The sequence below is a fragment of the Entelurus aequoreus genome, linkage group LG21 (genome assembly GCF_033978785.1).
Source record: "Entelurus aequoreus isolate RoL-2023_Sb linkage group LG21, RoL_Eaeq_v1.1, whole genome shotgun sequence".
NCBI classification, from domain to species: domain Eukaryota; kingdom Metazoa; phylum Chordata; class Actinopteri; order Syngnathiformes; family Syngnathidae; genus Entelurus; species Entelurus aequoreus.
This window is the reverse complement of record NC_084751.1, coordinates 6,084,320-6,096,819: the sequence shown is the minus strand read 5'-3', so window position 1 is coordinate 6,096,819 and position 12,500 is coordinate 6,084,320. Positions and strand designations below refer to the sequence as shown.

At 38.8% G+C, this 12,500-nt stretch overlaps 1 protein-coding gene across 7 annotated transcripts in view; it reads right to left on the bottom strand.

The window, feature by feature from the left end:
- The window catches only part of jakmip3 (Janus kinase and microtubule interacting protein 3), a 46,720-nt gene that overhangs the window by 16,752 nt on the left and 17,468 nt on the right, over positions 1–12,500 (bottom strand). For 5 of the 7 annotated variants that reach the window (XM_062030586.1, XM_062030584.1, XM_062030585.1 and 2 more), the window contains 9 exons: positions 12,122–12,361; positions 10,039–10,239; positions 9,608–9,721; positions 9,351–9,497; positions 9,136–9,273; positions 9,022–9,057; positions 8,889–8,960; positions 4,360–4,464; positions 1–62 (listed from right to left, as the gene is read on the bottom strand). The exon at positions 1–62 is cut by the window's left edge and continues 61 nt beyond it. In XM_062030586.1, the coding sequence (XP_061886570.1) occupies positions 1–62; positions 4,360–4,464; positions 8,889–8,960; positions 9,022–9,057; positions 9,136–9,273; positions 9,351–9,497; positions 9,608–9,721; positions 10,039–10,239; positions 12,122–12,361 (1,115 nt within the window). The remainder of the gene's footprint in view (positions 63–4,359; positions 4,465–8,888; positions 8,961–9,021; positions 9,058–9,135; positions 9,274–9,350; positions 9,498–9,607; positions 9,722–10,038; positions 10,240–12,121; positions 12,362–12,500) is intronic. The other 2 variants (XM_062030587.1, XM_062030590.1) reach the window with 1 other exon arrangement.

Here is a 12,500-nt window from a genome sequence, read left to right as displayed (position 1 = left end):
CGCTGCAGTGCTTGATATTCTTGTGTCAGCTGACGGTAGCGAAGCTCCGCCTCCTCACACACCTGCAACACAAGACTAACTATTTATGCTCCGCCTCCTCACACACCTGCAACACAAGACTAACTATTTATGCTCCGCCTCCCCACACACCTGCAACACAAGACTAACTATTTATGCTCCGCCTCCCCACACACCTGCAACACAAGACTAACTATTTATGCTCCGCCTCCTCACACACCTGCAACACAAGACTAACTATTTATGCTCCGCCTCCCCACACACCTGCAACACAAGACTAACTATTTATGCTCCGCCTCCTCACACACCTGCAACACAAGACTAACTATTTATGCTCCGCCTCCTCACACACCTGCAACACAAGACTAACTATTTATGCTCCGCCTCCCCACACACCTGCAACACAAGACTAACTATTTATGCTCCGCCTCCTCACACACCTGCAACACAAGACTAACTATTTATGCTCCGCCTCCCCACACACCTGCAACACAAGACTAACTATTTATGCTCCGCCTCCTCACACACCTGCAACACAAGACTAACTATTTATGCTCCGCCTCCCCACACACCTGCAACACAAGACTAACTATTTATGCTCCGCCTCCTCACACACCTGCAACACAAGACTAACTATTTATGCTCCGCCTCCTCACACACCTGCAACACAAGACTAACTATTTATGCTCCGCCTCCTCACACACCTGCAACACAAGACTAACTATTTATGCTCCGCCTCCTCACACACCTGCAACACAAGACTAACTATTTATGCTCCGCCTCCTCACACACCTGCAACACAAGACTAACTATTTATGCTCCGCCTCCCCACACACCTGCAACACAAGACTAACTATTTATGCTCCGCCTCCTCACACACCTGCAACACAAGACTAACTATTTATGCTCCGCCTCCTCACACACCTGCAACACAAGACTAACTATTTATGCTCCGCCTCCTCACACACCTGCAACACAAGACTAACTATTTATGCTCCGCCTCCCCACACACCTGCAACACAAGACTAACTATTTATGCTCCGCCTCCTCACACACCTGCAACACAAGACTAACTATTTATGCTCCGCCTCCTCACACACCTGCAACACAAGACTAACTATTTATGCTCCGCCTCCTCACACACCTGCAACACAAGACTAACTATTTATGCTCCGCCTCCTCACACACCTGCAACACAAGACTAACACATTGAAAAGATGCTTTGACAAAAACAGACTTTGAATCTCAGTGAAACTACAATAATGATATTTGGTAAGACTAGAAGAGAAAGTACAATAATGATATTTGGTAAGACTAGAAGAGAAACTACAATAATGATATTTGGTAAGACTAGAAGAGAAAGTACAATAATGATATTTGGTAAGACTAGAAGAGAAAGTACAATAATGATATTTGGTAAGACTAGAAGAGAAACTACAATAATGATATTTGGTAAGACTAGAAGAGAAACTACAATAATGATATTTGGTAAGACTAGAAGAGAAAGTACAATAATGATATTTGGTAAGACTAGAAGAGAAAGTACAATAATGATATTTGGTAAGACTAGAAGAGAAAGTACAATAATGATATTTGGTAAGACTAGAAGAGAAAGTACAATAATGATATTTGGTAAGACTAGAAGAGAAAGTACAATAATGATATTTGGTAAGACTAGAAGAGAAAGTACAATAATGATATTTGGTAAGACTAGAAGAGAAAGTACAATAATGATATTTGGTAAGACTAGAAGAGAAAGTACAATAATGATATTTGGTAAGACTAGAAGAGAAACTACAATAATGATATTTGGTAAGACTAGAAGAGAAAGTACAATAATGATATTTGGTAAGACTATAAGAGAAACTACAATAATGATATTTGGTAAGACTAGAAGAGAAAGTACAATAATGATATTTGGTAAGACTAGAAGAGAAAGTACAATAATGATATTTGGTAAGACTAGAAGAGAAACTACAATAATGATATTTGGTAAGACTAGAAGAGAAAGTCAAATAGACAAAGTAGACATTGACAGTCAAATAAATCACATTTTGGGTGTAATGTTCATTTACCATTAATGTTAGAGGATACAATGAACTGGAAAGCTCGTACAAATATACAACACAAAGTAGCAAGAAACACGTCAATAATGAATAAATGTAAATATGTTGTGGACTAAAACTCACTTTATATTGTCTACTGCTCACTAGTGTTACATTTATGACTTATTGTGTAGAAATATGATGTCATAATGACTCAAGTACACTTATTCACTAACTGTGTTCCAAAAAGATGAGTTATAATAATACATCATGTTGAATATAGAGAACTTACAAACACTTTATTTATTGAATCACAAATATTGAAATTCAAAGATTTGGTGCACTTGCAAACATGTAAAATGATGTCAACTATAACTGCCTCGCCAAGAATGTATGCATGCTCCTAATCAACTGTAACTGTATGCATGCTCCTAATCAACTGTAACTGTATGCATGCTCCTAATCAACTGTAACTGTATGCATGCTCCTAATCAACTGTAACTGTATGCATGCTCCTAATCAACTGTAACTGTATGCATGCTCCTAATCAACTGTAACTGTATGCATGCTCCTAATCAACTGTAACTGTATGCATGCTCCTAATCAACTGTAACTGTATGCATGCTCCTAATCAACTGTAACTGTATGCATGCTCCTAATCAACTGTAACTGTATGCATGCTCCTAATCAACTGTAACTGTATGCATGCTCCTAATCAACTGTAACTGTATGCATGCTCCTAATCAACTGTAACTGTATGCATGCTCCTAATCAACTGTAACTGTATGCATGCTCCTAATCAACTGTAACTGTATGCGTGCTCCTAATCAACTGTAACTGTATGCATGCTCCTAATCAACTGTAACTGTATGCATGCTCCTAATCAACTGTAACTGTATGCATGCTCCTAATCAACTGTAACTGTATGCATGCTCCTAATCAACTGTAACTGTATGCATGCTCCTAATCAACTGTAACTGTATGCATGCTCCTAATCAACTGTAACTGTATGCATGCTCCTAATCAACTGTAACTGTATGCATGCTCCTAATCAACTGTAACTGTATGCATGCTCCTAATCAACTGTAACTGTATGCATGCTCCTAATCAACTGTAACTGTATGCGTGCTCCTAATCAACTGTAACTGTATGCATGCTCCTAATCAACTGTAACTGTATGCATGCTCCTAATCAACTGTAACTGTATGCATGCTCCTAATCAACTGTAACTGTATGCATGCTCCTAATCAACTGTAACTGTATGCATGCTCCTAATCAACTGTAACTGTATGCATGCTCCTAATCAACTGTAACTGTATGCATGCTCCTAATCAACTGTAACTGTATGCATGCTCCTAATCAACTGTATGCATGCTCCTAATCAACTGTAACTGTATGCATGCTCCTAATCAACTGTATGCATGCTCCTAATCAACTGTAACTGTATGCGTGCTCCTAATCAACTGTAACTGTATGCATGCTCCTAATCAACTGTAACTGTATGCATGCTCCTAATCAACTGTAACTGTATGCATGCTCCTAATCAACTGTAACTGTATGCGTGCTCCTAATCAACTGTATGCATGCTCCTAATCAACTGTAACTGTATGCATGCTCCTAATCAACTGTAACTGTATGCATGCTCCTAATCAACTGTAACTGTATGCATGCTCCTAATCAACTGTAACTGTATGCATGCTCCTAATCAACTGTAACTGTATGCATGCTCCTAATCAACTGTAACTGTATGCATGCTCCTAATCAACTGTAACTGTATGCATGCTCCTAATCAACTGTAACTGTATGCATGCTCCTAATCAACTGTATGCATGCTCCTAATCAACTGTAACTGTATGCATGCTCCTAATCAACTGTAACTGTATGCATGCTCCTAATCAACTGTAACTGTATGCATGCTCCTAATCAACTGTAACTGTATGCATGCTCCTAATCAACTGTATGCATGCTCCTAATCAACTGTAACTGTATGCGTGCTCCTAATCAACTGTAACTGTATGCATGCTCCTAATCAACTGTAACTGTATGCATGCTCCTAATCAACTGTAACTGTATGCATGCTCCTAATCAACTGTAACTGTATGCGTGCTCCTAATCAACTGTATGCATGCTCCTAATCAACTGTAACTGTATGCATGCTCCTAATCAACCATAAAGAAGTCTTGACTTGCCCATTATGAGCTCATATTAGTTTTACTTTGTCAATCCAAACCAACCTTTACACCATATTCTCATTCTTGGACTTTTGACTAGTATGCTATTTTAGTCCAAATAGTACCTCTTCAGGTTCCGTGTCAGGAGTGTTGTCTGTGTGAAAAGATAAAGATGAGCCGTCTGAATCCACTGACACGTCTTCATCGTAACCATAAAAGGTTTCTATGACCTACAAACACACGTGCAAGCAAAGCATCGCATTACAAGAGCAGAAGAAGTCATCAGCATTTACACAGCCGGGGTCATAGGGAGGACAAACAGGATCAAACAGGAGGACAAACAGGGTCAAACAGGAGGACAAACAGGGTCAAAAGGAGGACAAACAGGGTCAAAAGGAGGACAAACAGGGTCAAAAGGAGGACAAACAGGGTCAAAAGGAGGACAAACAGGGTCAAAAGGAGGACAAACAGGGTCAAAAGGAGGACAAACAGGATCAAACAGGAGGACAAACAGGATCAAACAGGAGGACAAACAGGGTCAAAAGGAGGACAAACAGGATCAAAAGGAGGACAAACAGGGTCAAAAGGAGGACAAACATGGTCAAAAGGAGGACAAACAGGATCAAACAGGAGGACAAACAGTGTCAAACAGGAGGACAAACAGGGTCAAAAGGAGGACAAACGGGGTCAAAAGGAGGACAGACAGGGTCAAAAGGAGGACAAACAGGATCAAACAGGAGGACAAACAGGATCAAAAGGAGGAATAACCGGATACAAAGGAGGACACATAGGATCAGAATTAGGAAAAACAGTATCAAAAGCACTACAAACAGGGTCAAAAGGATAAAAAACTCAATGGACTAATATATTGATGGATTGGTGGATTGATAGACTGAAATATCGATGATTGATGGAGTGATTGATTGATGTATTGATATAATGATGGATTGAAGCATTGATTGCATGTTAATTATTCCCCTCAATGAAATATAACATGTTGTCATATTGTGTGCCTGTTGGAAATAAACTTCAAACATGTTAATTATTCCCCCTCAATGAAATATAACACATTGTCATAATGTGTGCCTGTTGGAAATAAACTTCAAACATGTTAATTATTCCCCCACAATGAAATATAACACATTGTCATAATGTGTGCCTGTTGGAAATAAACTTCAAACATGTTAATTATTCCCCCACAATGAAATATAACACATTGTCATAATGTGTGCCTGTTGGAAATAAACTTCAAACATGTTAATTATTCCCCCTCAATGAAATATAACACATTGTCATATTGTGTGCCTGTTGGAAATAAACTTCAAACATGTTAATTATTCCCCCACAATGAAATATAACACATTGTCATAATGTGTGCCTGTTGGAAATAAACTTCAAACATGTTAATTATTCCCCCTCAATGAAATATAACACATTGTCATATTGTGTGCCTGTTGGAAATAAACTTCAAACATGTTAATTATTCCCCCACAATGAAATATAACACATTGTCATAATGTGTGCCTGTTGGAAATAAACTTCAAACATGTTAATTATTCCCTCTCAATAAAATATAACATGTTGTCATATTGTGTGCCTGTTGGAAATAAACTTCAAACATGTTAATTATTCCCCCACAATGAAATATAACACATTGTCATATTGTGTGCCTGTTGGAAATAAACTTCAAACATGTTAATTATTCCCCCACAATGAAATATAACACATTGTCATAATGTGTGCCTGTTGGAAATAAACTTCAAACATGTTAATTATTCCCCCACAATGAAATATAACACATTGTCATAATGTGTGCCTGTTGGAAATAAACTTCAAACATGTTAATTATTCCCCCTCAATGAAATATAACACATTGTCATATTGTGTGCCTGTTGGAAATAAACTTCAAACATGTTAATTATTCCCCCACAATGAAATATAACACATTGTCATAATGTGTGCCTGTTGGAAATAAACTTCAAACATGTTAATTATTCCCTCTCAATAAAATATAACATGTTGTCATATTGTGTGCCTGTTGGAAATAAACTTCAAACATGTTAATTATTCCCTCTCAATAAAATATAACATGTTGTCATATTGTGTGCCTGTTGGAAATAAACTTCAAACATGTTAATTATTCCCCCACAATGAAATATAACACATTGTCATAATGTGTGCCTGTTGGAAATAAACTTCAAACATGTTAATTATTCCCTCTCAATAAAATATAACATGTTGTCATAATGTGTGCCTGTTGGAAATAAACTTCAAACATGTTAATTATTCCCCCTCAATGAAATATAACACATTGTCATATTGTGTGCCTGTTGGAAATAAACTTCAAACATGTTAATTATTCCCCCACAATGAAATATAACATTGTCATAATGTGTGCCTGTTGGAAATAAACTTCAAACATGTTAATTATTCCCCCACAATGAAATATAACACATTGTCATATTGTGTGCCTGTTGGAAATAAACTTCAAACATGTTAATTATTCCCCCTCAATGAAATATAACACATTGTCATAATGTGTGCCTGTTGGAAATAAACTTCAAACATGTTAATTATTCCCTCTCAATAAAATATAACACATTGTCATAATGTGTGCCTGTTGGAAATAAACTTCAAACATGTTAATTATTCCCCCACAATGAAATATAACACATTGTCATAATGTGTGCCTGTTGGAAATAAACTTCAAACATGTTAATTATTCCCCCTCAATGAAATATAACACATTGTCATAATGTGTGCCTGTTGGAAATAAACTTCAAACATGTTAATTATTCCCTCTCAATAAAATATAACACATTGTCATAATGTGTGCCTGTTGGAAATAAACTTCAAACATGTTAATTATTCCCTCTCAATAAAGTATAACATGTTGTCATATTGTGTGCCTGTTGGAAATAAACTTCAAACATGTTAATTATTCCCCCACAATGAAATATAACACATTGTCATAATGTGTGCCTGTTGGAAATAAACTTCAAACATGTTAATTATTCCCTCTCAATAAAATATAACACATTGTCATAATGTGTGCCTGTTGGAAATAAACTTCAAACATGTTAATTATTCCCTCTCAATAAAATATAACATGTTGTCATATTGTGTGCCTGTTGGAAATAAACTTCAAACATGTTAATTATTCCCCCACAATGAAATATAACACATTGTCATAATGTGTGCCTGTTGGAAATAAACTTCAAACATGTTAATTATTCCCCCACAATGAAATATAACACATTGTCATAATGTGTGCCTGTTGGAAATAAACTTCAAACATGTTAATTATTCCCCCTCAATGAAATATAACACATTGTCATAATGTGTGCCTGTTGGAAATAAACTTCAAACATGTTAATTATTCCCCCACAATGAAATATAACACATTGTCATAATGTGTGCCTGTTGGAAATAAACTTCAAACATGTTAATTATTCCCCCACAATGAAATATAACATGTTGTCATAATGTGTGCCTGTTGGAAATAAACTTCAAACATGTTAATTATTCCCCCACAATGAAATATAACACATTGTCATATTGTGTGCCTGTTGGAAATAAACTTCAAACATGTTAATTATTCCCCCTCAATGAAATATAACACATTGTCATAATGTGTGCCTGTTGGAAATAAACTTCAAACATGTTAATTATTCCCCCACAATGAAATATAACATGTTGTCATAATGTGTGCCTGTTGGAAATAAACTTCAAACATGTTAATTATTACCCCTCAATGAAATATAACACATTGTCATAATGTGTGCCTGTTGGAAATAAACTTCAAACATGTTAATTATTCCCCCACAATGAAATATAACACGTTGTCATAATGTGTGCCTGTTGGAAATAAACTTCAAACATGTTAATTATTCCCCCTCAATGAAATATAACACATTGTCATATTGTGTGCCTGTTGGAAATAAACTTCAAACATGTTAATTATTCCCCCTCAATGAAATATAACACATTGTCATAATGTGTGCCTGTTGGAAATAAACTTCAAACATGTTAATTATTCCCCCACAATGAAATATAACACGTTGTCATAATGTGTGCCTGTTGGAAATAAACTTCAAACATGTTAATTATTCCCCCTCAATGAAATATAACATGTTGTCATATTGTGTGCCTGTTGGAAATAAACTTCAAACATGTTAATTATTCCCCCACAATGAAATATAACACATTGTCATAATGTGTGCCTGTTGGAAATAAACTTCAAACATGTTAATTATTCCCCCTCAATGAAATATAACACATTGTCATATTGTGTGCCTGTTGGAAATAAACTTCCAACATGTTAATTATTCCCCCTCAATGAAATATAACATGTTGTCATAATGTGTGCCTGTTGGAAATAAACTTCAAACATGTTAATTATTCCCCCACAATGAAATATAACACATTGTCATAATGTGTGCCTGTTGGAAATAAACTTCAAACATGTTAATTATTCCCTCTCAATAAAATATAACATGTTGTCATATTGTGTGCCTGTTGGAAATAAACTTCAAACATGTTAATTATTCCCCCTCAATGAAATATAACACATTGTCATAATGTGTGCCTGTTGGAAATAAACTTCAAACATGTTAATTATTCCCCCACAATGAAATATAACATGTTGTCTCACCCGACAGGCTCTCAAAGTTCTTCTTCTTCTGGGACATTCTTGACGTCTGTATCGTAATAATAGATCCCTTTCCTGCAAACACAAACAAAGCATGTGAGATCTTTCTCGATGTTTGTGCGTTATCACAACTTACAATGACGTTCTTCACGTTACTTCCTGTTTCCACAGCCTAAAAGAGATGAGGAGAAGGAACTTGTCAGGTATTCATTGAAGATCAGTGCACAATGTTCTGGAATATTTCAAGAACCTTGGACAAGTCGTCTATGATGTGTTGTTGCTCCAGAACCTGAAGTCGTAGGAACTCCATTTCTTGGTCCTCCTGGCTGTAACCATGGTAACCGGCAGGGTTGCTGCGGTCCAGGTCGTTCAGCGAACTCGGTCTCCTCTGTGGACCAGAGCACAGCTTTGACGTGTTCTCATTCTGTAGGTGAACGTGCTGCCAAGATGAAACAAAAGAGCTACCATCTCAATGTTCTCCTGGGTGACAAAGCGCAGTTTGTTGTCAAGGCGACGCAACATGAGTGACAGCTCCTCATTCTTTCTGCTCAGACGTTTGCTTTTGTCCAGAAGAGGAAGAAACTGACTTTCTGTTTCTCTCAGGCGTTTCAGCTTCACCAAGAAGGAAACACATCAAATGGTAGGTGTAAGAACTCAGACACACTACACGTGTGTGTGTGTGTGTGTGTGTGTGTGTGTGTGTGTGTGTGTGTGTGTGTCACCAGTTCGTTGCGTTCTTCAGACAACAAAGCATTTCGATCTTCCAGCTTCCTGATGACAGCGCTGAGTTCAGCAATTTTCAACTGAAATCTCCGAGTGTCACGGTCCTCCTGAGACTGTACACACACACACACACACACACACACACACACACACACACACACACACACACACACACACACACACACACACACACACACACACACACACACACACACACACACACACACACACACACACACACACACACACACACACACACACACACACACACACACACACACACACACACACACACACACACGGGTATGGTCATGTGATCTCTTCTCTTGTCCAATCAAAAGAAGGTCTAAAGTCATCATGAATGAGATGTTTACTGGCAAACTAAAGGTGGAAAATTCTTCTTGGGCAAAGAACAAGCATTTTGGCTTACAGTATGGAGAGGATTGTTAGAGGCGGGGTTAGGGACAAGTCCAGGGTCCTTTAGTCCCGCCCTTTGTGCATCTCTAAGGGCTGCCATTTGCTGCTCAGCAGCCTGAGTCTGCAGCTGAAGGCGGTGGGCGTGGCCAGCCTGTAGCCCCAAGGCTTTGTCCAAAACACTAACAGCTCTGTCTTTCACTTTGATCTCGTCCATCTGGACATACAAATGTACAAATAAGACTCCTGGCTGAGAGTCAATCAATCCAATAATCTACAAAAATCATCTTTCTTTTCTTTGTCTTTGGCTACAAGAGGGTTCTCTCTGTGCATCGCTCCTCATTCAATGCTAGAATTCAATGAACAGAGTGAACCCTCTTCTCAGTCATCCACAGTCTTTGTCTCTGCTTGCTGACACACTCAGGATGCACGGACCGAGAGCCTCGCTCGTGAGAAGCTCAGCAAGGTAACCAAGGTGAGGTGGAAAAAAGATGGCTGCCAAGCCAAATACGGGAATATTAAGTCTTCAAAAGGAGTGACCGAGATGAGTCCAACAAGCAAATATGTTGGCACAAAACTCACTGGGGGACGTTGTTACATTTTTGCCAACACAGATTGTGAGTCCATTTAATTCAGTTCTTGACCTTCCAATTACAAAAACACTGGTGAGGGATACAAGTTGATTGTGTTTACTTGAACTTCTGTAATGAAACTTTATGATTAGATTATTATTAAATTGTTGATCAGCTACAACTTGTGGGACAATATACGGTATCATCCAGGTCCACTCCTTGTGAGACCACCAGCCTTCAAGTCAGTGACACAAGGTTGGAGTCTAAACAAGTTGTGGGACAATATATCATCCAGGTCCACTCCTTGTGAGACCACCAGCCTTCAAGTCAGTGACACAAGGTTGGGGACAGCGTGGCGAAGTTGGTAGAGTGGCCGTGCCAGCAATCGGAGGGTTGCTGGTTACTGGGGTTCAATCCCCACCTTCTACCATCCTAGTCACGTCCGTTGTGTCCTTGGGCAAGACACTTCACCCTTGCTCCTGATGGGTGCTGGTAGCGCCTTGCATGGCAGCTCCCTCCATCAGTGTGTGAATGTGTGTGTGAATGGGTGAATGTGGAAATAGTCTCAAAGCGCTTTGAGTACCTTGAAGGTAGAAAAGCGCTATACAAGTATAACCCATTTATCATTTATTTAAACAAGTTGTGGGACAATATATCATCCAGGTCCACTCCTTGTGAGACCACCAGCCTTCAAGTCAGTGACACAAGGTTGGAGTCTAAACAAGTTGTGGGACAATATATCATCCAGGTCCACTCCTTGTGAGACCACCAGCCTTCAAGTCAGTGACACAAGGTTAGAGTCTAAACAAGTTGTGGGACAATAAATCATCCAGGTCCACTCCTTGTGAGACCACCAGCCTTCAAGTCAGTGACACAAGGTTAGAGTCTAAACAAGTTGTGGGACAATATATCATCCACGTCCACTCCTTGTGAGACCACCAGCCTTCAAGTCAGTGACACAAGGTTAGAGTCTAAACAAGTTGTGGGACAATAAATCATCCAGGTCCACTCTTTGTGAGACCACCAGCCTTCAAGTCAGTGACACAAGGTTAGAGTCTAAACAAGTTGTGGGACAATATATCATCCACGTCCACTCCTTGTGAGACCACCAGCCTTCAAGTCAGTGACACAAGGTTAGAGTCTAAACAAGTTGTGGGACAATATATCATCCAGTTCCACTCCTTGTGAGACCACCAGCCTTCAAGTCAGTGACACAAGGTTAGAGTCTAAACAAGTTGTGGGACAATATATCATCCACGTCCACTCCTTGTGAGACCACCAGCCTTCAAGTCAGTGACACAAGGTTAGAGTCTAAACAAGTTGTGGGACAATATATCATCCAGGTCCACTCCTTGTGAGACCACCAGCCTTCAAGTCAGTGACACAAGGTTAGAGTCTAAACAAGTTGTGGGACAATATATCATCCACGTCCACTCCTTGTGAGACCACCAGCCTTCAAGTCAAAACTTGTTCTACTTCTGAAGCTAATAATTGTCTCATCAGATCACAATTTTTAATCAATCATACCAGTCGGCGGATCTCCCTCTCACAGTCCCTCTTGGTTCTGTTCAACTCCTCCTGGTGTTGGTGATGCACCGATCGGAGCTCGGCTACTCGGGCCTGACAAGCTTGGTGAGCTAATCCCAGTGCTTCCTCTGCGCTCCTCTTTGCTCCGCGTTGCTCCTGAACTTCCTGCTGGAGGCGACAACGTTCTGCCTCCCAACTCCTTCTTGTCTCCTCCACCTCCATCAGCAGGGCACTCCTTACCTGTATATACATACACACACACACATACATACTGTATATATATATATATATATATATATATATATATATATATATATATATATATATATATATATATATACACATATATACTTCCGGTTGAAAACGTCTATGTATGATG